This window comes from Rhinatrema bivittatum, chromosome 8 (assembly GCF_901001135.1).
Source record: "Rhinatrema bivittatum chromosome 8, aRhiBiv1.1, whole genome shotgun sequence".
NCBI lineage: Eukaryota > Metazoa > Chordata > Amphibia > Gymnophiona > Rhinatrematidae > Rhinatrema > Rhinatrema bivittatum.
Genome location: NC_042622.1, coordinates 9,708,920 through 9,735,886, shown reverse-complemented (window position 1 = coordinate 9,735,886; position 26,967 = coordinate 9,708,920). Strand labels below are relative to the sequence as shown.

At 47.8% G+C, this 26,967-nt stretch overlaps 1 protein-coding gene across 1 annotated transcript; it reads right to left on the bottom strand.

The window, feature by feature from the left end:
• LOC115097772 (tyrosine-protein kinase Srms-like) lies at positions 1-25,058 on the bottom strand. The gene is given in 9 exon segments (XM_029613801.1): positions 1-217; positions 1,088-1,244; positions 1,832-2,013; positions 12,697-12,855; positions 13,737-13,878; positions 22,343-22,509; positions 23,458-23,512; positions 23,514-23,583; positions 24,583-25,058. Coding segments are annotated over 9 exon segments (1,467 nt in total). The 5' UTR covers positions 24,924-25,058; the 3' UTR covers positions 1-23.
• Positions 25,059-26,967: the final 1,909 nt, after the last annotated feature.

The window sequence follows — 26,967 nt, the reverse complement described above, 5'->3', positions numbered from 1 at the left end:
GGTGATGCTCCCTTATCTTTCCTTCACCTCTTCATCTGATTCAGTTTTCTATTGATGGAGCTGAGCTTGTCCCTCAGATTCTGGAAGGGAGGCCGCATCTCCTCCTGGTCTCTCCAGCAGCTCAACATGATCTGGTAAACGTCTGCAGGACACATCCTGGGGCGTGGCAAACGGTAGCCATGACTGAGCTGCTCCAGGACTTCTCGGTTGGTCATCCCTGCCATGACAGAGAACAGGAACATGGATTAAAGAAGTCCCCAAGTTATCTGCATGGGCTTTCCCTTTCTTTCATTCTGAGAACAAAACAAAAGAAAAATGAATGAAACTGTGTTTGTTTTTCTTTTGTTTCATTTCCAATAGTGAACCCCCTCTCCCTGCCTATTAAATATGCCCCTCCCAGCTTGCTACCATCTCCCTCCACCCACACAAATGGGGGCAGGCGTGATCGCCCGTCGCTGCCGCTCCATCAGTGCCAGCCTCAGGTCAACAGGCGCCATTTTGAAAATCTGCCTTGACAGGACAGGAGCGACGGGGGATCGCTGCTTTCCCCTTCAGACAGTACAGTTGAGGTAAAGTGGAGGAGGAGGGTGTGGGAGATGGAACCATGCCCAGGGGAGGGTCTGCTTTGAAGTTTAATAGGTGTAGAAGGTGGAACTGGCAGCCAGCGTTTACTGTGAGCTGTCAAGAGCACCCAAGAAAAATCAACAAACACACGCGCACCAATGAAACAAAAGGGGAAAAAACCCCCTAAAAACCCTAAATCTGTCTTGGTTCTGTTGCTATACCTTTTAATCTTACTCCTCAGTGCCCTTCCTTTCGTGTCCTAACATTTCATTTCTTATATTTTTCATGGGGAATATCAGTAATACAGCAGAGTTCATACATGGTCGGTTTCTTATGTAAATCATTTCCATACTTTGCAAACCTTAGCACAGACACAGAGTGAGGTGCCAGCCTAATTTTAACTTAAGACATCATCCCAGGGCTGTCCCCGAATGGTGCGGCAGCAGCTGAGAATGGAGCGCACGTTAGTGAACGATCCGGCCCCAGCTTTCCGGGGCCAAGGAGAGGAGGCCTGAAGACTCACGGCTGTAGGGCTGTTCTCCGTACGTGAAGACCTCGTAGAGCACGATGCCGTAGGACCAGACATCCGACTTCAAGGAGTATCGCTGATGGGTGGCTGCTTCCGGGGCCGTCCACTTCACTGGGATTTTTGTGTTGGAGCTCGGAGAGTAAATCTCGTCCTGGAAAGTGACGAAGCATCGAGGGAGTAAAATGTGAAAATCGTGAAAAAGAGGGCTGAAGAAATAAGCAGACCTCACAGGAGGGGTGGGGGTTTATAAACACCAAAAGTGCCGAGGGGAGGAAAAATCCTAAATCCATCCCTGCCCCAAGCAGCATTAAAATGACAGGGATTTCCTGCATCGTCTTATTTTTCATGCTAGATGGAAGAAGAGTGGGAGCAGAAAGGCTGAAATGTGGGCTCTGTGTTTCCCAGATAGGAGAAGCTCACTCGTCCTCAGACCTCTGGTTAGGGCAGAGCCGGGTTTAAGACCTTGCTGACCCCGCAGATCCCTCTCGAGTGCTATGGCAGTGAACGGAGGGAGAAGGCTCCCCCTTTGGCACGGTTGCAATGCTTTTTGATCTGGATATTTGATGCTTTTAAAATTTGCCACCCTAAGCAATTGCCTGTGTTGCTGGTGCCCAAATCTGTGCCTAGGTAATGGCAGAGAGAAGAGGAGAAAAAGCAGACATCAGACAGACAGATTTGGAAGAGTTGGGACTGGGGCAGTGATAGGAGAGGAATGAGAGAAAAAAAAACTGGAGTGACCTTAAGGAGTCTTGCTAAGCCGAAGTCAGCTATTTTGCACATAAGGTTGTCCCCCACTAAGATGTTCCTTGCTGCCAAGTCACGGTGGACCACGTGCTTCTCTGCCAGATACGCCATGCCCTCTGCCACCTGGCAGGCAATGTGCATGAGGTGGAGCGTGGAGAGCATTTTCCCTTCAGTACCTAGAATGCAAATCAGAATAGACTGAAATTAAAAGACCGAGACCTCGTGGGTTCAGAGTGCAAGTTGTAGGCTATCGTGGCCAGTTGGTAATATCCCATCTAGAACTCATGTGAGGAACGTAGGTGTAGACCTAGATTTAGGATTATTTAACAGTAGGATCATCAGGTGGCGAATGTGGTTAACTTGGGGTTTTCAGCAGTTCTTCAGTGCACGGGATTTTGCATGCCACCCTGATATCCTGGCTTGATTACTGCAGGTTCCCCTGGGTGTGAAAAGGGCAGCAGTGAGAGATTCGGGCTGGGCGAGGAGATCCTGTCTCCCCTGCTCTGAAGAACTTGCACTGCTTACCTGGGCAGCTTCCAAGGCTTTACGCATGACCTTCAGGGCTGTAAATGGAACGGGACCAGATTATCAGCCTGGTCACTTATTACAGTCCCAGTTGGCTGGGCAGCTAGAGATTGTAGCAATGGGGCTCAATCGGACAGGTTAGGACCCGAGCCCGTGCAATATTCTGTGATCTGTCCTGGAGGAGGAATGTCTGGAGCGATCTTTAGAGTAAAACTGATTGGTCTGCCGATGCGGATTTATGCAATTTGGGGCGTTTTACTTATGTATTTAATTTTGCCACTGGGAAGTGGATTACATTCAGGCACTGCAGGGTATTGCCCTGCCCCTCATGTACTAAGCAGTTTTCCCATGGACGCGGAAAAGCCTTTAGATCAGAGCCTAAGTTTGTACTTGAGGCAATGGAGGCTGAAGAGAACTTGCCTAAGGTCATGAGGAGGGGCAGTGGGCTCTAAGCCCTGGTGTGCCTCCTGCTCTAACCCCTAGATTACTTGCCATCTGCTCTGAATGCTGTATTATCACCTGCTCTGGCTTGTTGTCTGTAAGACGGGAACAGCGTTCCTTGCGTTGTCAGAAACTTAGTTTAACTCGACTTGGGGTACAGCCCTTCCAATTAATCAGAGTGGCACACCAGGTCACATCTATCTATCTGGAGTCTTCTAGAGGACACGCCGGGTTAGGGACGGAGAGTTTGTCCTGGACTCAGTTTTCCTTCTGTATTAAGGTAGGGTCACCCCCATTCTCCTTCCAGATTAGGAAATAATGTTATAGTTCCTTTCATCTGCGTCCTTGCACTGTGCTCAGGATTGCTTTGGGCTGCACGTTTTGGGGGGTTTGGGGAAGGTGGGAATGAAGGGAGTCTGTGGATTATTGCCTATGGGCTCATATTTCTCTCTCATTTATCTTTCACCTTCGCTTAACGACTGCTTGGGCTGCTAAAATCTCAATTCTGGTAGAAGGTTGTTGAGCCACCTTAATTATATTACTTGGAATGGGGCAGGTGTATTAATCTCTGCAAGAAACTCCTGTTCCAGGCATTGAACAAAATAAGCTGAAGCACTAGTGGGTTTCCCAAGGTTTTTCCTCTGATGCTACAGGAAAGTGTGCCGCTGCGATATTAATACGGTACATAAGAGTGGGCTTTCCAATCAGATAGAAGTACTTCAGACTTCGAGGGGAGGTTCGTAATAGTCCCTGGGAGAGAACATAAGAACCTGCCATACTGGGTCAGACCAAGGGTCCATCAAGCCCAGCATCCTGTTTCCAACAGAGGCCAATCCAGGCCATAAGAACCTGGCAATTACCCAAACACTAAGTCTATTCCATGGTATCATTGCTAATGGCAGTGGCTATTCTCTAAGTGAACTTAATAGCAGGTAATGGACTTCTCCTCCAAGAACTTATAAATCCTTTTTTAAACACAGCTATACTAACTGCACTAACCACATCCTCTGGCAACAAATTCCAGAGTTTAATTGTGCGTTGAGTAAAAAAGAACTTTCTCCGATTAGTTTAAATGTGCCCCATGCTAACTTCATGGAGTGCCCCCTAGTCTTTCTATTATCCGAAAGAGTAAATAACCAATTCATATTTACCCGTTCTAGACCTCTCATAATTTTAAACACCTCTATCATAGCCCCCCTCAGCCGTCTCTTCTCCAAGCTGAACAGCCCTAACCTCTTTAGTCTTTCCTCATAGGGGAGCTGTTCCATCCCCTTTATCATTTTGGTTGCCCTTCTCTGTAACTTCTCCATCGCAATTATATCTTTTTTGAGATGCGGCGACCAGAATTGTACACAATATACAATAAACTTGCTATTAACAGCGATGCTCATTCTTTAATGACTGATTTTATAACTGCACTCTCCAACCCTTTATTTTTGCTGGTGACTTTAAATGTGGAGCAGACCCAAATTTCGATGCTTCTGACAATCTAACGCAGAAACTGCTGGGGGTTGTGCATGTCTAGAGGCATCTGAATCCTACCCATAAGGATTTTACCCATTTTTCAAGGGCACATGGATCCAGATCTCAAACTGACTATTTTGATTTCTGAAATCTTGTTGCCAAAAGTCAGTAAGGTCAAGACTGAGCCTTTGGTGGTATCTGATTCTGCTTGGTTAGCTGCAGTGTAGAAATGGGTAGAGCTGCAGATGGGGATACGTTCTGGAGAATTCCCTTGTGCTTGCATAATAATATTGATTTTGAAAACTTTCTGAAAGAAAAGTGGAAGGGATACAAAGCATTGCACCCAGCCGGTCCTTTCTTGGAGGGGGAGATTTCCTTCATTCAGAGAAATGAAATCCTCCTCTTTCTGCTCAGGACGTTTTGCATGAGACATATATTTAACGAGAGAATGTAAGAAACTCAATCCAACGTATGACATTTGTTAAATTATGTTACTTTATGTCCTAGATCTTTAGTTAATATGTGTTGGAAAATCTGATTTGATAGATATCAATGCCTGTTTGTGAATACGACCTCTGTAACCCGTCATTATTATTTGTTGATTTAGAGCTATGAATGTTACATTTGTAAGCCGTTTTCATCTTTACATGAAATGATGGTATATAAAATGTCTAAATAAATAAATTAAATAAATAAATATTCTCTTTTGCTTCCTATACTTTTACGATCTAAGGTTATCATCTCACTTAACAGGTTGTATTCTTGTTTCCTTTGGAAGAGGAAGAAATCCAGGTTGAGCCTTAAAAGACTAATGCTTCCTAATTTGGATGGTGGATTACATTTTCCTAATTTTAATTTTTATTAAGTCTTGTGACTCATTGGTTGGTTGGCTCTCAGCATTTTGTTGATATAGATCTCTCATTGCTAAGCTGCATTGATCCAAAGTCATCATTTCTGTACTCTATAATTCATTAATTCTGTACCATGTAATTTCATTTTAGTTATTTTGTAACTAATAGGTAACCTTCGCTTTAGTTATCTGGTAATTAATATATATAGTTCTGCATATATCCCTTGTTCTAGGTTTAGTATATTTATTTTTCACGTTCTCTGTCAAGCGCTACCCAAGCGTAGTTTCACGTTTAATGTAAACCGATGTGATATCCCCAATGAACGTCGCTATATAAAACGATCAAATAAATAAGTAAGTAAATAAATAAATAAATAACGTGTCCATAGATTTAAAGTATGTTTTGCATGTATATCAAACCCAGTTATTTTATAGTATTGGTTATTTCTGCTCGGCTAGCCTGGAAATTCATGCAACAGAATGCAGCTTTCTCCAATCTTTTCTCAACTGGATTTTCTTCATGTTTCTGCTAAATGTAATTCTTTTTTAGAATTGGTTGAGCACCAGAAGATCCCTATTTCACAATTATATAAATTGCTTATACATATATTGACAATTCTTGCTCATGTTTGGAAACAGGATTGTAATGTGAATTTTACTACTGATGATTTGGTTGTGTGTACTCTCTCACTTAAGAAAATGTCTCTTAGTGTTGATCTCCAGGACCTGCACTACCAGATTTTGCAAACAATTATTGCTTCACCTACAAAGATTAAACAGAAGGGTTTAATTACATCAGATGTTTGCCTCAAATGTACTCTTTTACATTGTTTGTGGGATTGCCCCAAAATACACATTTTTTGGAAAAGTATTATTTAGTATTTGGGTTTTAGAAGAGTTAAAGGGGTGGTTTTCTTTTTTGAGTTTTGCATTTTAGATAATTTGGACAAACGTATATTAATTGGGAAATTTCATAGGTTTCTCTTGGCTATGAAATGTATCTTGTTCAATTGGTTAAAACATTTGGCCACTATGTTCTCAGATTGGAAAGCCCGGATGGTTGATAGGGTCCATATTGAATATCACAAGGCTCTTCCAAGATCTTCTATGGATTATCCTATCTTTCATCAGATTTGGCCCCTTTTATAATTCCCTTGCCCGAGGAATATCGGAAACTATTGCAATGATGAGACGGCTTGGCTTCCCTGAATCCTCTTGGTTTAGTATATTCATTTTTCACGTTCTCTGTCAAGCGCTACCCAAGCGTAGTTTCACGTTTAATTAAACCGATGTGATATCCCCAATGAACGCTGCTATATAAAACGATTAAATAAATAAATAAATAAATAAATAATGTGTCCATAGATTTAAAGTATGTTCTGCATGTATATCAAACCCAGTTATTTTATAGTATTGGTTATTTCTGCTCAGCAAATTGGTAGTGCAGTAATAATGGGAGACTTCAATTACCCCAATATTGACTGGGTAAATGTATCATCGGGACACGCTAGAGAGATAACGTTCCTGGATGGAATAAATGATAGCTTTATGGAGCAATTGGTTCAGGAACCGACGAGAGAGGGAGCAATTTTAGATCTAATTCTCAGTGGAGCACAGGACTTGGTGAGAGAGGTAACGGTGGTGGGGCCGCTTGGCAATAGTGATCATAATATGATCAAATTTGATTTAATGACTGGAAGAGGAACAGTGTGCAAATCCAGGGCTCTCGTGCTAAACTTTCAAAAGGGAAACTTTGATAAAATGAGAAAAATTGTTAGAAAAAAACTGAAAGGAGCAGCTACAAAAGCAAAAAATGTCAAAGAGGCATGGTCATTGTTAAAAAATACCATTCTAGAAGCACAGTCCAGATGTATTCCACACATTAAGAAAGGTGGAAAGAAGGCAAAACGATTTTACAGCATGGTTAAAAGGGGAGGTGAAAGAAGCTATTTTAGCCAAAAGATTTTCATTCAAAAATTGGAAGAAGGATCCAACAGAAGAAAATAGGATAAAGCATAAACGTTGGCAAGTTAAATGTAAGACATTGATAAGACAGGCTAAGAGAGAATTTGAAAAGAAGTTGGCTGTAGAGTCAAAAACTCACAGTAAAAACATTTTTAAATATATCCAAAGCAGAAAACCTGTGAGGGAGTCAGTTGGACCGTTAGATGATCGAGGGGTTAAAGGGGCACTTAGAGAAGATAAGGCCATCGCGGAAAGATTAAATGATTTCTTTGCTTCGGTGTTTACTGAAGAGGATGTTACGGAGGTACCCGTAATGGAGAAGGTTTTCATGGGTAATGATTCAGATGGACTGAATCAAATCACGGTGAACCTAGAAGATGTGGTAGGCCTGATTGACAAACTGAAGAGTAGTAAATCACCTGGACCAGATGGTATACACCCCAGAGTTCTGAAGGAACTAAAAAATGAAATTTCAGACCTATTAGTAAAAATTTGTAACCTATCATTAAAATCATCCATTGTACCTGAATACTGGAGGATAGAAAATGTAACCCCAATATTTAAAAAGGGCTCCAGGGGCGATCCGAGAAACTACAGACCGGTTAGCCTGACTTCAGTGCCAGGAAAAATAGTGGAAAGTGTTCTAAACATCAAAATCACAGAACATATAGAAAGACATGGTTTAATGGAACAAAGTCAGCATGGCTTTACCCAAGGCAAGTCTTGCCTCACAAATCTGCTTCACTTTTTTGAAGGAGTTAATAAACATGTGGATAAAGGTGAACTGGTAGATGTAGTATACTTGGATTTTCAGAAGGCGTTTGACAAAGTTCCTCATGAGAGGCTTCTAGGAAAAGTAAAAAGTCATGGGATAGGTGGCGATGTCCTTTCGTGGATTGCAAACTGGCTAAAAGACAGGAAACAGAGAGTAGGATTAAATGGACAATTTTCTCAGTGGAAGGGAGTGGACTGTGGAGTGCCTCAGGGATCTGTATTGGGACCCTTACTGTTCAATATATTTATAAATGATCTGGAAAGAAATACGACGAGTGAGATAATCAAATTTGCAGATGACACAAAATTGTTCAGAGTAGTTAAATCACAAGCAGATTGTGATAAATTGCAGGAAGACCTTGTGAGACTGGAAAATTGGGCATCCAAATGGCAGATGAAATTTAATGTGGATAAGTGCAAGGTGATGCATATAGGGAAAAATAACCCATGCTATAATTACACAATGTTGTGTTCCATATTAGGTGCTACAACCCAAGAAAGAGATCTAGGTGTCATAGTGGATAACACATTGAAATCATCGGTTCAGTGTGCTGCGGCAGTCAAAAAAGCAAACAGAATGTTGGGAATTATTAGAAAGGGAATGGTAAATAAAACGGAAAATATCATAATGCCTCTGTATCACTCCATGGTGAGACCGCACCTTGAATACTGTGTACAATTCTGGTCGCCGCATCTCAAAAAAGATATAATTGCGATGGAGAAGGTACAGAGAAGGGCTACCAAAATGATAAGGGGAATGGAACAACTTCCCTACGAGGAAAGACTAAAGAGGTTAGGACTTTTCAGCTTGGAGAAGAGACGACTGAAGGGGGATATGATAGAGATGTTTAAAATCATGAGAGGTCTAGAACGGGTAGATGTGAATCGGTTATTTACTCTTTCGGATAGTAGAAAGACTAGGGGGCACTCCATGAAGTTAGCATGGGGCACATTTAAAACTAATCGGAGAAAGTTCTTTTTTACGCAACGCACAATTAAACTCTGGAATTTGTTGCCAGAGGATGTGGTTAGTGCAGTTAGTATAGCTGTGTTTAAAAAGGGATTGGATAAGTTCTTGGAGGAGAAGCCCATTACCTGCTATTAAGTTCACTTAGAGAATAGCCACCTCCATTAGCAATGGTAACATGGAATAGACTTAGTTTTTGGGTACTTGCCAGGTTCTTATGGCCTTAATTGGCCACTGTTGGAAACAGGATGCTGGGCTTGATGGACCCTTGGTCTGACCCAGTATGGCATTTTCTTATGTTCTTATGTTCTTATGTAATTTATGTCAGTTGAGGACAGTTCCATTTCTGCCTTCACATAATGCTCTCTCATGTGTTTACTTTCTTCTTCCTTCCTTTTTGGTTTGGAAGTGTTGGGTGATAATGTTATAAATGCTGACCGAATTTCATGTTGTTGTAACTGTATAATCTTAAAGTGCATTTTGCCAATAAAAAGTTAAATCTCATTGCTATGGAATTCCCTACAGCCAAATGGGCAATCATCCAGAACAACCTTTTCTAAAATTTTCCTCAAGAAAGACAAGGATGCCACAGGTCAGTAATTAGCCAAGGACATGAGGTCAAGATGGGTTTTTTCATCAACTGACAGAGTATATCCTTCTTAAAGGAATCAAGGAAAAGACTGGATTCTAATGAAGTATTGATCACTCTTAATAATCTATCAAAAGGCCATCAGTTCCCTTCAAGAAAGAAATCGGCAGAAGACCAACCATGACTGAGTAAATCTTAAACACTAAAGGTAGATTTTAAAAGGGCCATGTGTGCACCCATAAATGCACAGATCTCACCATGCACAAAAATACCCTAAGCACCCAGGTTACAAAATACTCTGCGTGTGTGCAGCTCTACACATGGCAGTTTGCTACAGCTCCCTGCTGGGCAGGAGTCTGATGAACGAGAGAAACCCTCTTTATAGGGCTCAGTCTGATACTCTACATATAGACCGTTGTAAGGGGGAGCTTTGATTCGGGGTTAGTTTTCAGGAATTGGGTTGGGGTTTGGGGGGGTGTGTTACAGACATGTTCAGAGGTATCCATTGTAAAATTGACATTCTTAAAGAGTTTTAGACTTTATAAGTGATGAAAAGGAGTTGATGTGTACAATGCAGCTAGCAGAGGCTGCAGTGAGGGTACAAATCAGCTTCTCTCTCTCTCTCATTCATGTTCACCAGACTCCTGTGCCTAACAAGGAGCTGCAGAAAAGTGCTGCATGCAACATGTGTGTGCTGGCTGAGGAAAATTTGGAGTTACATCTGTCACTTCCAGCATGCCCTTTTCCGTCTACTTTTTCTGGTCATGCGTACTTCGATGTACATGCGCCCTTCCCGACTGTTTACAATTCGCGTAGCTCCCACTCAGGCCACTTACGCATGTATGTGGCCATTTTTGTGCGTGCAAGGCTTTACATAATCAGATTCACAGCAGATACATCCTAAGTATGGTTAACAATTACATGGTTTTAAATCTTGATGGCGCACGCCTGTCCCACTGCAGTCACTTTTGCAAATGATGCCGGAAGATAGTGGTTGATTGCATTTTGTATAGAAGAAATATAAAATGGTTCCAGCTTCATCTACAGGAGACATCTGCAATGATGGCTGCAGCAGGGCAGCAGCGACTGGAGATTGCTCCTGTCCTGTGAAGATTTACAACAACATGAAGACATCATTGCAGTAAGAGGGCTTGGGGCCAGCTGGGAAGGATTAGGAGAATTATTTTTTTTTTTGTGATGCCTGACAAATTTTTATTTTTTTAATTCATTTTTTAAATTTAGTTTTCTAATTGTTTTGTCATTTCAAACAAAACTTGAAATGTGAAAAATGAAACAAAAAACAAAATGAAAAAAGTCTAATAGTAAAGGGGTACTGTAAAAGTAACTGAGTGATTCTCCTATAGTAAGGAGATAATAGGACAGGGTCTTGGTGACCTACAATGAAGGTTAGCAAGTAGCACATTTAAGACTAATCGGAGAAAATTCTTTTTCACTTGACATACAGTTACACTCTGGAATTTGTTGCCAGAGGATGTGGTTAGTGCAGTTAGTGTAGCTGGGTTTAAAAAAGGTTTGGATAAGTTCTTGAAAGGAGAAGTCCATTAACTGCTACTATCAAATTTACTTAGGGAATGGCCTCTGCTATTACTGGCATCAGTAGCACAGGATCTTCTAGTGTTTGAGTACTTGCCAGGTTCTTGTGGCCTGGTTTGGCCTCTGTTGGAAACAGGATGCTGGGCTTGATGGACCCTTGGTCTGACCCAGTATGGCAATTTCTTATGTTCTAATGATACATCTATAGTAATGGGGTGTTGGCACAGTGTCTTGGTGACTGCAGAGATACTGCTTTCATAAGAAGGGTTCATGGACAGGGGCTTGGTGAATTCAATAATACTCCTATTAAGGAGGATCTGGGTCAGGATCTTGGTGACTGCAGTGATACTCCTCTAGTAAGGAGATACTGGACAGGGTCTTGATGACTGCAAGTGACAGTCGTACAGTAAAGAGGTATTGAGACAGGGCCTTGAAGACTGCAGTAAATACTCCTCTAGTATGGGAAGTTGGAACGGGTCTTGATGACTTCAGTGATACTCCTATAGTATGGAGTGGTACTGGACAGGGGTCTTGCTGACTGCAGTTATACTTCTATAGTATGGAGGGTACTGGACAGGGTCTGGTGACTGCAGTGACAGTCCTATAGTAAAGAGGTGTTGAGATAGGGTCTTGCTGACTATAGTGATATTCCTATAGTAATGAGGTGTTGGTACTAGGTCTTGTTGACGGTAGTGTTACTCCTCTTGAAAGGAGGTATTGGGCCAGGGTCTTGGTGAGTGCAGTGATACTCCTATAGTAATGGGGTGTTTGGACAGGGTCTTGGTGACTGTAGTGATATTCTTATAGTAAGAAGGTACTGGGACAACGTCTTGCTGACTGCAGTGATACTCCTGTAGTAGGAAGGTATTGGGACAGGGTCTTGCTGACTGCAGTGACACTCCTATAGTAAAGAGGTGTTGAGAAAGGGTCTTGTGACTATAGTGATACTCCTGTAGTAAGGAGGTAGTAGGACAAGGTCTTGGTGATTGCAGTGATACGCCTATAGTAAGTTGCTGACTGCAATGTTTCTGGGACAGGGTTTTTATGACTGCAGTGATAATCCTCTAGTACTGGGAAGTTGGGACAGGGTCTTGGTGACTGTAATGATACTCCTATAGAAGGCGGTATTGGGAGAATATCTTGATGACTGCAGTGATACTCATAGTAAGTTGGTACTGGGACAGGATCATGGTGACTGCAGTGATACTCCTATAGTAAGGAGGTGATGGGAGAAGGTCTTGGGGACTGCAGTGATGCTCCTACAGTAATGGGGTTGTCATACTAAGTCTTGATGACTCTACTGATACTCTTATATTAAGGAGGTGTTGGGACAGGATCTTGGTGACTTAAGTGATACTTCTATAATAAGGAGTTATTCAGACAGTTTCTTTGTGACTACAGTGATACTCCTCTAGTAATGGAGTGGTGACTCTACTGATACTCCTATATTAAGGAGGTGTTGGGGTAGGGTCTTGGTGACTGTAGTGATACTTCTATAATAAGAAGGTATTCAGACAGTTTCTTTGTGACGACAGTGATACTTCTATAGTAATTGGGTGTTGGTACAGGATCTTGGTGACTGCAGAGATACTCCTATTGTAAGTATATACTGGGGAAGGGTCTTGATGACGCAGGATAGTAAGGGAGGTGTTGGGACCAGGGTCTTGGTGACTGAACTTTTCTTTATAGTAACAGAACAGTATAATAAGTGCAGCTATCAGAGTACTAACTGTTGGAGGTAGTTGAGGAGATTGCCTTTCTTCATAAGTCAGTAACAATGTAGATGGGTTCTCCAATCGTGCATATAGCAAACAGCTGGATAAGGTTAGGATGCCGCAGGCTCTTTAGTGCTTGAATCTCTTTCTGAAAGTCACTTTTGTTCACATCAGCTGTTAGAAAAGAAAGAAAGCAGATGAAAAAGTGAATAACTCTCACAATAAGCAAGTCCTCCCTGCCTGAGCAGTATCAGGCCCTATGGGACAAATGACCACAGGAACCAAGTCCCACAGAGCCAACGAGAGCAGAAACCTCAGTGGCCATGTCCTGTGGCATCCAGAACTCCAGGCATGCATGCAGTGAACCGAACCCAGGAACCATATCCCCTGGCAGCTAGAGATACTCCTGTAGTAGGAAAGTATTGGGACAGGGTCTTGGTGACTGCAGTGACACTCCTATAGTAAAGAAGTGTTGAGATAGGGTCTTGGTGACTATAGTGATACTCCTATAGTAAGGAGGTAGTAGGACAAGGTCTTGGTGATTGCAGCGATACGCCTATAGTAAGTTGCTGACTGCAATGATTCTCCTATAATAAGGAGGTACCTTGTCCCAGGGCATGCATTGACTCCAAAGATCATATCCCTTGAAAACCAAGTGACCATCTCTTACGGCACCCAACTATCCCAGGCACCACATCTTAATGCAGCCAGAGATCATTCGGGGGTGATTATATATTTCTATAAATTGCTGTGAGCTTACTGAAGATGCAATTAACAAATACAGATTTATGTTCTGCAGCACACAGAGATCCCAAATATTACCCAGACCTGATGCTGTTTAGATTTGAGTGGACAACGCAAGCTTTATGACTGTTTATAATTAGAGCCTTGAACATTGCTCTGATCTGATGCATAAACTGGGTTACTCGAGAAGTATTTCTAGCAGATTTGGGATCTGCAGTCAGGACATGCCTCCTAATTTCAAAAACTATGTCCCATGCAGGAACAAAATTCTCCACTTTCTACAGGACTGATTTGATACATCGCTGTACAACCTTGTTTCATTGTCTTTATGGCCACAGGGTATGTTCCCTTCCATAAACCTTCCCACACCTCTCCAAAGTAACCTTCTCCCAGCTTTCTTCTGGGCTGGAAATCCGATCGGGGCCGTTCCCATGCATCCGTGTCCAGGAGTTCCTGCAGTAATACATGCCCACATTAGAACAGGGGCACCCACATGCCAGTCGTGTTATCACGAGGTCCCACAGCTCCCAGGCTCCTGCCTTCTGCGAGGAGGGCAATGGGATAGAGTGAAGGAGGGCGGGGAGCTAGGGCACTGTTGGCCCCTTCCTGCACACGAAAGACGCCTGCCTTTCAGCACTGTAGCTCCTCACTGCATGGCATGCCCAAGGCTCATGTATCTTAGGAACTATGACCTCTTACCTCATGCCCAGGGCTCCTGCCTCTCAGCGCTATGGCCTCTTGCTGTACGGCCAACCATGGCTTCTGGCTCTCAGCACTGCCCCTCGCTGCATACCCATGGCTCCTGTTTCTCAGCGCTGTGGCCCCTCGCTGCATACCCATGGCTCCTGTTTCTCAGCGCTGTGGCCCCTCACTGTACACCCGTGGCTCCTGTTTCTCAGCGCTGTGGCCCCTCACTGTACACCCGTGGCTCCTGTCTCTCAGCGCTGTGGCCCCTCACTGTACACCCGTGGCTCCTGTCTCTCAGCGCTGTGGCCCCTCACTGTACACCCGTGGCTCCTGTCTCTCAGCGCTGTGGCCCCTCACTGTACACCCGTGGCTCTCGTCTCTCAGCGCTGTGGCCCTCACTGTACACCCATGGCTCCTGTTTCTCAGCGCTGTGGCCCCTCGCTGTACACCTGTGGCTCCTGTCTCTCAGCGCTGTGACACCCCCCACCCCCCTCCTGCACACCTGTGCCTCTTGCCTATCAGTACCACAACCTCTGGTGCACACCTGTACCTCTTTGCCTATCAGAACCACAACCTCTGGTGCACACCTGGGGCTCTTGCCTATCAGTACCACAACCTCTTGGTGCACACCTGTGCCTCTTGCCTATCAGTACCAACAACCCTTGGTGCACACCTGGGGCTCTTGCCTATCAGTACCACAACCTCTTGGTGCACATCTGTGCCTCTTGCTATCAGTACCACAACCTCTTGGTGCACACCTTGGGGCTCTGCCTATCAGTACCACAACCTCTTGGTGCACACCTGGGGGCTCTTGCCTATCAGTACCACAACCTCTTGGTGCACACCTGTACCTCTTGCCTATCAGTACCACAACCTCTTGGTGCACACCTGTACCTCTTGCCTATCAGTACCACAACCTCTTGGTGCACACCTGGGGCTCTGCCTATCAGTACCACAACCTCTTGGTGCACACCTGTACCTCTTGCCTATCAGTACCGACAACCGGTCTGGTGGCAATTGGTGCACACCTGGGCTCTTGCCTATCAGTACCACAACCTCTTGGTGCACACCTGTACCTCTTGCCTATCAGTACCACAACCTCTTGGTGCACACCTGGGGCTCTTGCCTATCAGTACCACAACCTCTTGGTGCACACCTGGGGCGCTTGCCTATCAGTACCCACAACCTCTTGGTGCACACCTGTAGCGCTCTGGCCTATCAGTACCACAACCTCTTGGTGCACACTGGGGCTCTTGCCTATCAGTACCACAACCTCTTGGTGCACACCTGTGCCTCTTGCCTATCAGTACCACAACCTCTTGGTGCACACCTGTGCCTCTTGCCTTCAGTACCACAACCTCTTGGTGCACACCTGTACCATCTTGCCTATCAGTACCACACCTCTTGGTTGCACACCTGGGGGCTCTTGCCTATCAGTACCAAAACCTCTTGGTGCACACCTGTACCTCTTGCCTAGCAGTACCCACAACCTCTTGGTGCACACCTGGGGCTCTTGCCTATCAGGACCACAACCTCTTGGTGCACACTCTGTGCCTCTTGCCTATCAGTACCACAACCTCTTGGTGCACACCTGGGGCTCCAGCCTCTCAGTATTGCAATCCATCTTTCTGGCATGTGAATGTCTCTCAGGAACATGATCTTCAGAACTAACACCCACTTTGTCCGGCTGCATTAGACGTGTTGTCCTTCAAACCAGAACAAAAACATTAGGAAATAAAGAAAATCATTTAGTTCTGATTTTAAATCAATTAATTTGTTCCATGCACTTTTACTATATACAAGAGAATGGAGCATAATGCAGGAGGGTGGGGAGCTGTGAGGAGGGGGATGGGGCACTGCAGTGCAGGGCGGGGAGCTGTGAGGAGGGCGATGGGGCACTGCGGTGCAGGATGGGAGCTGTAAGGAGGGCAATGGGGCACTGCAGTGCAGGGCGGGGAGCTGTGAGGAGGGCAAATGGGGCACTGCAGTGCAGGGGGGGGAGCTGTGAGGAGGGCAATGGGGCACTGCAGTGCAGGGCAGGATGCTGTGAGGAGAGAGATGGGGCACTGCAGTGCAGGGAGGGACATTTGAGGAGGGAGATGGGGCACTGCAGTGCAGGGTGGGGAGCTGTGAGGAGGGCAATGGAGCACTGCAGTGCAGGGCGAGGAGCTGTGAGGAGGACAATGGGGCACTGCAGTGCAAGGCGGGATGCTGTGAGGAGGGAGATGGGGCACTGCAGTGCAGGAGGGGGAGCTGTGAGGAGGGGGATGGGGCACTGCAGTGCAGGGCAGGATGCTGTGAGGAGGGAGATGGGGCACTGCAGTGCAGGGAGGGACATTTGAGGAGGGAGATGGGACACTGCAGTGCAGGGCGGGACGCTGTGAGGAGGGGGATGGGGCACTGCAGTGCAGGGCGGGGAGCTGTGAGGAGGGCGATGGGGCACTGCAGTGCAGGGCAGGATGCTGTGAGGAGAGAGATGGGGCACTGCAGTGCAGGGAGGGACATTTGAGGAGGGGAGTGGGGGCACTGCACTGCAGTGCTCCCCACCCTGCAGTGCAGGGTGGGGAGCTGTGGAGGAGGGCAATGAGGCACTGCAGTGCAGGGTGGGGAGCTGTGAGGAGGGCAATGTGGCACTGCAAGTGCAGGTGGGGAGCTGTGAGGAGGGAGATGGGGCACTGCAGTGCAGGTGGGGAGCTGTGAGGAGGGAGATGGGGCACTGCAGTGCAGGATTGGGGAGCTGTGAGGAGGGCACTGCGGGTGGGGAGCTGTGAGGAGGGAGAATGGGGCACTGCAGTGGCAGGGTGGGGAGCTGTGAGGAGGGCAATGGGGCACTGCAGTGCAGAGAGGAACACTGTGAGGAAGGGCAATGGGGCACTGCAGTGCAGGGCGGGTACGCTGTGAGGAGGGCAATTGAGCACTGCAGTGCAGGGAGGGACATTTGAGGAGGGAGATGGGGCACTTCAGTGCAGGGAGGAACACTGTGAGGAGGGAGATGGGGCACTGCAGTGCAGGGAGGAACATTTGAGGAGGGAGATGGGGCATTCAGTGCAGGGTGGGGGAACTGTGAGGAGGGCAATGGGGCACTGCAGTGCAGGGCGGGACGCTGTTGAGGAGGGCAATGGAGCACTGCAGTGCAGGGTGGGGAGCTGTGAGGAGGGCAATGCAGCACTGCAGTGCAGGGTGGGGAGCTGTGAGGAGGGAGATGGGGCACTGCAGTGCAGGGAGGAACACTGTGAGGAGGGAGATGGGGCACTGCAGTGCAGGGTGGGGAGCTGTGAGGAGGGCACTGCGGGGTGGGGGAGCTGTGAGGAGGGAGATGAGGCACTGCAGTGGCAGGGTGGGGAGCTGTGAGGAGGGCAATGGGGCACTGCAGTGCAGAGAAGAACACTGTGAGGAGGGCAATGGGGCACTGCAGTGCAGGGCGGGGACGCTGTGAGGAGGGCAATGGAGCACTGCAGTGCAGGGAGGGACATTTGAGGAGGGAGATGGGGCAACTTCAGTGCAGGGAGGAACACTGTGAGGAGGGAGATGGGGCACTGCAGTGCAGGGAGGAACATTTGAGGAGGGAGAATGGGGCACTTCAGTGCAGGGTGGGGAACTGTGAGGAGGGCAATGGGGCACTGCAGTGCAGGGCGGGACGCTGTGAGGAGGGCAATGGAGCACTGCAGTGCAGGGTGGGGAGCTGTGAGGAGGGCAATGCAAGCACTGCAGTGCAGGGTTGGGGAGCTGTGAGGAGGGAGAATGGGGCACTGCAGTGCAGGGAGGAACACTGTGAGGAGGGAGATGGGGCACTGCAGTGCAGGGTGGGAGCTGTGAGGAGGGCACTGCGGGGTGGGGAGCTTGTGAGGAGGGAGATGAGGCACTGCAGTGCAGGGTGGGGAGCTGGTGAGGAGGGCAATGGGGCACTGCAGTGCAGAGAGGAACACTGTGAGGAGGGCAATGGGGCACTGCAGTGCAGGGCGGGGATGCTGTGAGGAGGGAGATGGCAGGAAGCCAGGAGGCGTGTGATATTAGCTAATACACTGAGAAGTCCTGCGTGCAGGAAGAGTCGCCTATAATAACATTACATGTGTTGGGACTCTCTCAGACCTGCAGCCTGTCTCTGACAGTGGCGAGTCCGGGTCACCTTCCCTCCTGCTCCTTCCCTAATCATTAGTGGAGTTTGAACTCAGCTGTGCCATTAGCTCTGACCACATCCTCCGGTAAATTCTAGGCATGGGCAGAGGCAAGATTTTCATTTCAGGAGGGTGAAGGGGTGTGTGATTCCGATTCTTTACTGTTTTACTTTAGTTTGGTTTGTTTGCCAAAGCAAACATTAGAAGGAAAAAACAAAAGAAAGAAAACACCCCCCCTCCCTCTCCCATCATTCCCCAGCACCCCGTTACCCCTTCTATAGTGCTACACATCACGGCTGGATGGGCAGGAGCGATGCCCCATCATTCCCCAGCACCCCGTTACCCCCTTGCCACTTCTATAGTGCTACATCATGGCTGGATGGGCAGGAGCGATGCCCCATCATTCCCCAGCACCCTATTACCTCCTGCCCCTTCTATAGTGCTACATCACGGCTGGACAGGCAGGAGTGATGCCCCATCATTCCCAGCACCCCGTTACCCCCTTGCCCCTTCTATAGTGCTACATCATGGCTGGATGGGCAGGAGCGATGCCCCATCATCCCGTTACCCCCTTGCCCCTTCTATAGTGCTACATCATGGCTGGACAGGCAGGAGTGATGCCCCATCATTCCCCAGCATCCCGTTACCCCCTTGCCCCTTCTATAGTGTACATCACGGCTGGATGGGCAGGAGCGATGCCCCATCATCCCGTTACCCCCTTGCCCCTTCTATAGTGCTACATCATGGCTGGATGGGCAGGAGCGATGCCCCATCATTCCCCAGCACCCGTTACCCCCTTGCCCCTTCTATAGTGCTACATCATGGCTGGACAGGCAGGAGTGATGCCCCATCATTCCCCAGCACCCCGTTACCCCCTTGCCCCTTCTATAGTGCTACATCATGGCTGGATGGGCAGGAGCGATGCCCCATCATCCCGTTACCCCCTTGCCCCTTCTATAGTGCTACATCATGGCTGGACAGGCAGGAGTGATGCCCCATCATTCCCCAGCATCCCGTTACCCCCTTGCCCCTTCTATAGTGCTACATCACGGCTGGATGGGCAGGAGCGATGCCCATCATCCCGTTACCCCCTTGCCCCTTCTATAGTGCTACATCATGGCTGGACAGGCAGGAGTGATGCCCCATCATTCCCCAGCATCCCGTTACCCCCTTGCCCCTTCTATAGTGCTACATCATGGCTGGATGGGCAGGAGCGATGCCCATCATTCCCCAGCACCCTGTTACCTCCTGCTCCTTCTATAGTGCTACATCACGGCTGGATGGGCAGGAGCGATGCCCCATCATTCCCCAGCACCCTGTTACCTCCTGCCCCTTCTATAGTGCTACATCATGGCTGGACGGGCAGGAGCGATGCCCCATCATTCCCCAGCACCCCGTTACCCCCTTGCCCCTTCTATAGTGCTACATCACGGCTGGACGGGTAGGAGCGATTGCCCCATCATTCCCCAGCACCCACCGTTACCCCCTTGCCCCTTCTATAGTGCTACATCATGGCTGGACGGGCAGGAGCGATGCCCCATCATTCCCCAGCACCCCGTTACCCCCTTGCCCCTTCTATAGTGCTACATCACGGCTGGACGGCAGGAGTGATGCCCCATCATTCCCCAGCACCCCGTTACCCCCTTGCCCTTCTAAAGTGCTACATCACGGCTGGACGGGTAGGAGCGATGCCCCATCATTCCCCAGCAACCCGTTACCCCCTTGCCCCTTCTATATAGTGCTACATCATGGCTGGATGGGCAGGAGCGATGCCCCATCATCCCGTTACCCCCTTGCCCCTTCTAAAGTGCTACATCACGGCTGGACGGGCAGGAGCGATGCCCCATCATTCCCCAGCACCCGTTACCTCCTTGCCCCTTCTATAGTGCTACATCATGGCTGGATGGGCAGGAGCGATGCCCACCATCATCCCGTTACCCCCTTGCCCTTCTATAGTGCTACATCACGGCTGGACGGGCAGGAGCGATGCCCCATCATTCCCCAGCATCCCGTTACCCCCTTGCCCCTTCTAAAGTGCTAAACATCACGGCTGGACGGGTAGGAGCGATGCCCCATCATCCCGTTACCCCCCCCTTTGCCCCTTCTAAAGTACTACATCACGGCTGGACGGGTAGCAGCGATGCCCCATCATTCCTACCCTGCCGGGTCCTTTTTAAAGGTGGCACTGTCGGCACATATTCTTTTACCACCATAAAGCACAAAGAAGCTCCTGCCCCTTTCAGCTTTGATGGAGGGTGAGGGGTAGGGGTGGAGGAACAGTGGCGTTTTTGTTTTTTTTAAACTCCTCTGCAAATACTGCACACTGTTTGCTAAAGCATGCACTATTTAGTGAACCAAAAGCCCCATTTTCAGATTTTTCAGAAAGGTAGCGATTCGGTTTATTTGAAATGACCATTTTCAATTTGCTTCAAACCAATGCACATCCCTATCAAATTCCACAACTTAACTATTGACTGAAAAAATACTTCCTTATTTTTTGTTTTTTATTTGTAACCTGTTAGGTTTATGGGGATTTCCCATCTGATAGAGTAAATAACGATTTCCTAGTTACCTGTTCAAGCTTACTGGTGATTTTATAAAGCTCGCAGTCGTCTCTAATGCAAGCTGATGAGCCCGTTCTTCATAGGAGAGCCGTTCCATCCCCTTTATCATTTTTGTTACCCTCCTCTGCAGATTTTCCAGTTGTTTGAGAGGGGGCATCCAGAACTGCACACAGTACTTAGGGTGCGGTCACTCTGTGGACCTGTGCAGAGGCACCGTGATAGTCTCACTTCTATTATATATACAAAGCTTATCATTAGCTTATCAGCTGTTCCCAGAAGCCACCACCTTCTCATTCTGTATTCCCTTCCTCTTTCACAGTTTATTATGGTCTTATTTTTACATTTGTACTTCCTCAGTTTCCTACTTTCCTAGGCAATGAGGAGTGTTTGAAGGTTCACAGTCCACAATATGAGAGTGTGAGTTCTTGTATGAGATAATGTGAAAAGCCACCAGCTCCTGCACTACTGAGGGTGAGGCTCATTGAGCTTTAACGTCACAGCCTGGACAAACCTAACCAGGGCATCATTCTGAGCCCTCTGTGGGGCAGGGGAAGGGTCCCAGGACTCATAGGCAGTAGCTCATTCCACAACCCAGTACTGGTGGCATCCTGCGACTGGCCAAGGGGCTACTAGTCTGTGGCCTCTGGCGAAATTTGTTGCTGCAATGGCTGAGCTAGGCAGGCGATAGGGAATGGCCCTCCTTCCAGCATGGAGAAAAGGCCCATGTGCTTGTGAAGGAAGCCACAGAGGCATTCAAACACTGCACGGAGCGGCAGTAGCCACAGAGGCATTCACAGAGCGGGATGCCAGTGGCCAGCAGTTGGTGTTCCACCTTCACGGAGCGGAAGGATGGAGGGCTGCTATCCAAAAAAAAAACCAAAAACCAAAAACAAACAAAAAAAAAAAAAAAAGGGGTAAGGAGTTGGGTAAGGGTGTGGCCTGCTTGTTACAGCAGTTGCTACCCCTAATTGAGCTGGACGTTCACTTGGATGCAGATACGGCGCTGCTCTCTAAATTGGTGGTGGGGTGGAGGGGAATTAGGGCTGGAGGGTACTGGAAGCCAATAGTAACAGGTGGGAGAGAGAAAAAGGGGAAAAAATGGATAAAGTGCGTAGCTTGCTGGGCAGACTGGATGGGCCGTTTGGTCTTCTTCTGCCGTCATTTCTATGTTTCTATGGCTCATGGTGCTAGTGTTCAACAGAGACTTGTTCCAATTGCGTTAGAAGCCCAGAGGAACCAGAAGGAATTGCCAGGACAAATCCCTGAAGGTGCAGGTAGAGTTGGTGAAAAGGGAATTGTGAAACTGATGGTATTCATCGACACCGCACATGTGGCGGTGACATTTTCATTTTCTATTGAGTTATGACTTCTAAAAGATGACACCAGCATCCACCTCTGGATCCATGGAATATTTTTGATGTTCAGCAATTTAAGATGTTGCAGGGTCCTCCAGGACTCCCAACGGCACAGGCTGGTAGGGAGAGTGAGGCCACGGGGTCACAGCATGTGCACAGAGATCGCTCCCCCTCCCCTCCCCTCCCCTCCATACACACCTGCCTGACAGGGATACTGCAGCGGGCTCTTGAGATAATTCCAGTTCTTCTTGTAGAAGGCAAGCAGATCCTGCAGACTAGGAAAGGACCTCTCCTTCTGGATATAAAAGTTACCTTTGACTGTCCTCTGGATACAGAAATGTGTAACTCTGTTCAGAGTGCGAACTGCAGAAGGGATCACAAGAAACCCAAAATCATTCATGATCAAACTCCGCATCGTAGGCCGGAAGGTCTAACCCAGCCTTAAAACTGCTTCAGATTTATGAATGAAATGAACTCACTATTAATGGGAAACTGAGGAAAATCAGAGCTGTTTGTAGCAGGATAAATCCTCTAAACATTAGCAGAGCAAGTGGAGGTTCTAGAAGCAGCTGTTCAGAGGGTCACAGATTGCAAAGTCTGGAAGCAACGTCCCAGTCTGCAATTTAGAAGCGGCTTAAGGACAGGAGGGGGATCAGCTTTCTGCTCTTTCTGGAAGCAGTTTTTAGTAATGGTTGGCAGCTGAAAGGATACTATTGCTTCCTAGTACAGGAAAACAGATGTAAGTCCCTAAGAAGGAGAATTGAGGAGAGAGAGAAGAGGTACTGGAGTCAGCAAATGTCTAGAAGTGAGGGTAGGGCAAAAAAAAATAAAAAAAAAATCAAAGTGCCCTTCGCTGCTGCTGGGTTCTCCTCAGCACTGGGATTCTGACCCACTTTTTCTAAAGACAAGTCAAGAGCGTGTTTTATCTCTCCATTGTGAGAGCAATGTTCACAGCCACTTACACACAGCAGCCATAGAGAGGGTCGGCCTGGCTGAAAGCAGGTTAAAGAGAGGCATTCTGAGCTGCGGGAGGGGAAGCGTTTTCAGAAGTCTGGGTGCTGCTTTTCTCTCGGCTGCCGCAGGCGAAAAAGTCTGGGGCAGGCACTTTTAGTGCACATGTGCCGTACGAGCTGGTACTGGAAGAGAAACCACGCAGATCATTTCTCTTGGTGGGTCATTTTCAAAGGTGCAGGTGTGCTATCTTGTCATTATGCAGGTGTTTTAAAACGTGCCCCTTGCATGCAGAGATAGATAAAAGCATAATCAAGCAGGGGAGACAGGCAGGCCTGAGATATCCACAGTCTGGGTTACCTGAGAGAGAGTACTGGCCCACGTAGGTCTGGCTGGGACGGATGAGATGAGATAAGGCCAGGCTGGTTCAACGAAGACAATAAAAGTGTCTCGGCCTCAATGCGACTGACTTCATCAAAATACCAGCTGAAAGGGAAGCAGCCCAAGTCATCAAGAAAGAGTACAAAGCACAACAATGCAGCACAAGATGGCACTGCTAAAATCTCTCGCGAAACGGTATTCAGCGCACTGCTGGACAGTGGACACAGGTGAGCAGACAATTTCTGAATCAAATCTCTTCTAGAAATAGGAAATTCAGAGGCAGAAATTGGTGCAAATTGTGTCAGCTCTCCTGCCTTTGCAGAAACATCTCCTTGTGCCATTTTGCACTGGAGTTGGGAATTCGCTGAAGGATCACCAGGCACCATAAGATCAGGTCACTAAGCCAGCTTGGAGTAAGCAGTGCAGGAAGGGGGCTTCGCTATCCCTATGGAGGCACCTTTGTGGGCCCAGACAAATCTGAATCAGTGCTACAACTTGGAAGATAAACCTGGGGTGTGAATTGACTCTTTGCAGAGAAGTGTCTCCGGCACACACAGATTCAGCCTTCACCTGGAACTGCCACCGCCAAGGCACTAACCCTACGGCAGCAACTTCAGTAAGAAAGCTCAGGATGGGGCCCTGCAGTGTCTCTGCCCCTCACGTGGCTTGCCATGGTATCGGGAAGATGGGACGGGGGGCTGCGGGGCCTCATTACACCTCTGATTACCGAGGAGAACTAGCAGAAAACGCCCTCCAGCTGCACAGTGCCACCCGCATCTTAAATCTGGGCCTGTCTGCAGCTGCATGTGGAAGTCGGCACAAAGCACTATAATTTGAGAACACAAGTGCAGCAGACTGCAGCACAAGCTCAGGGGAAGCCCCATTCCCGGTATGGGGATTGGGGGGAGGGCATATGTCACAGCACATTGACTCTCTTGTCTTTCCTAAATACACACAGACACCCGAGCACAATGATACAGCTCCCCACCCACCACAATGTATCTACCACCAAAGAGCCCTACAGTGAGGGCCACACATCCAGAAATGCAGAATGAAATGCTGGGAGTGAGGGGGGGGAAAGAGTTTATACAGTCAAACACTTACGGTTCATTGAAGAAGAGCTGCTGCCAGGCCTCCGCTACATAGCTGGTGGGGACCAGCCCCACTTCTGAGCTCTGGGAGCTCTTGGAAGCCAAGACATAATCCCCCTCCTCTCTGATGATGCATAGCCTCTCTCCCTGCCTCACATTCAGCTCCTCCTTGGTCCTAGCCCTGAAGTCATACAGGGCGATGAGGGTTTTAGAGGCCAAGGGGATGTTGCCTTCTTTTGGGCTCAAGTCCTGGTTCTGGCTCGGGCTCATTCCGGCCTCTTGCTGCCCGTGTGGCCAGAGCCGGTCCCAGAGGCGGTCCAGGAAGGACATGTGTTTCCTGACAAACACCTCCATCTCCAGCGCAGGAAGGGTCACAGCCCGGAGCTGCCATGAACACCGAAGAGGGGCAGCAGGGCCCAGCTGGCGCTCTCGCAGGGCCCTGCAGACATTTCTCGCCCGTGAAGGAAAGGAAGATTTTTCCCTCAGCAACTTCCTGGTTTGGAAGGAGAAACCAGCAGATCAGGTTAGACTTCTTTGCTGTGCAGAAGTCAGAGGAAAGCTCCCAGGAGCCAGGGCAGGGGCTCTCTCTCTCTGCTCTGAGAAAGCTGTGCCACAGAGAGTTAATGAGAGCAAGTGCTGCCTCTCACAGCTTCTTACCACACAAATATTTACCACTAGCACTAAAAAAGGAAAATAGTCCCAGGAATGAAACCAGGCCACGGGGATGGCACTCGTGTGCAAGTTTTTCCAAAAGAACAGGGGCTAGGATCCCGCATACAGAAAAATGCTCTGCATGCAGGCCCCTGGGCTTGGACATTAGTTCCCTGCATATTTCTTGTGGATAAGAAGGGAGATACTGGGTCAGACCAAAAGGTTCATCGATCCCAACTTCCCTTCGCCAGCAGTGGCTAATCTGGGTGACGAGGAAGGAGGTGGAGGATCCTATAGAGTAGACCCATTCGTTATTGTTCACTCCCAGAGATCAGTGGTGACTTTACTTTTCCCCAAACCCCTTTTAAAACCCATCTATGCTTGAAGCCTTGAACACAATCTCCTACAACTAATTCCACAGCTTAAGAGTGTGCTGAGTGGAAGAAAAAAAAACAACAACTCCCCCCCACTTTGATTTAAACCAGCGATCTGCCAGTTTCCTGCCTCATGATCCGAGTGAGGATCCCCACCTATGGGAGGGTGCACATAAATAATACGGTACCACCTCGCAGCTGTAAGGCGTAGAATGGGCAGGGGCAGGTGCTCCCAGGGAGCACTGCAAAAACATGAAATAAAACATTATTTCTAGTACATTTATTTAACACTCTGAAGCAGACAGAAACCGGAACATTATAACAAAAGGAACATTCATTAGCATTGAAAAAGATAGAAAAGGAAAACTGGTTCTTACCTGCTGGGAATACCACCGATCATCAGTTCAAATGGATGGGTTTTGCCTCCCAACCAGCAGATACAGACAGACAAAGTGTAACTGACCCTGCCACTTGACCTAACATGCCACCTGCAGTCCCTCACTATGACCTGTACCCAAGCCAAGATGAGATTAACTGTGAACACTAACTTCAACCCCTCTCTTAAACTGAGCAGGAGAAAGCTTGTCCTGTGAGGTTAGTCCTCACGAAACCTGCCCGCCACCCCGTGGAGTTGGGTCTGCTTGCGATGTTATTTTATATTTTGCAAGTACTTTTACTATACACATGACTGAAGGGGGCCCCCTGCTGGTTGCAGAGTTAGTGCCATGCTGGGCGTGCCCAGTAGGTGAGAACACCTGTTACAGGTAAGCAACTCTGCTTTCTCACAGGACAAGCAGGATGGTAGTCCTCACACACGGGTGAATAGCGAGCTGAGGATGCCCGAGCAAAGCACCAAATGCACCCAAAGACATGCAACGGGCACAATAACAGGGTGGATTTGGGAAGAGGGCATCCTGAAAACCCAGAACTGGTTGCCGGTAGGACGTTGGGTATTAAGCTGAGAATAGGTTGCGCAGGACAGACTGGCCAAAATGGAATCTTGCCTGCCAGCCTTATCCAAGCAATAATGAGCTGCGAAGGTATGGAGAGAACTCTAGGTCGCAGCTTGACAAATATCAATAAGTGGAACCAAACGAAAGTTGCCACCGAGGTTGCAACGGCCCTAACAGAGTGTGCTTTCACACAGTCATGTAGGGGAATGCCTGCTTGCTGGTAGCAGAAGGAGACACAGTCCGCCAGCCAGGAGAAAAGGGTCTGTTTTCCCACTGGATTTCGCAATTTGATGTTATCAAAGGAAACAAATAATTGGGTGGATTTCCTGTGGGCTGACATGCGGTCTAAATAAAATGCCAGGGCACGTTTGCAGTCCAGAGTATGAAGAGCCCTTTCTCCAGGGTTGAATGGCCTTGGAA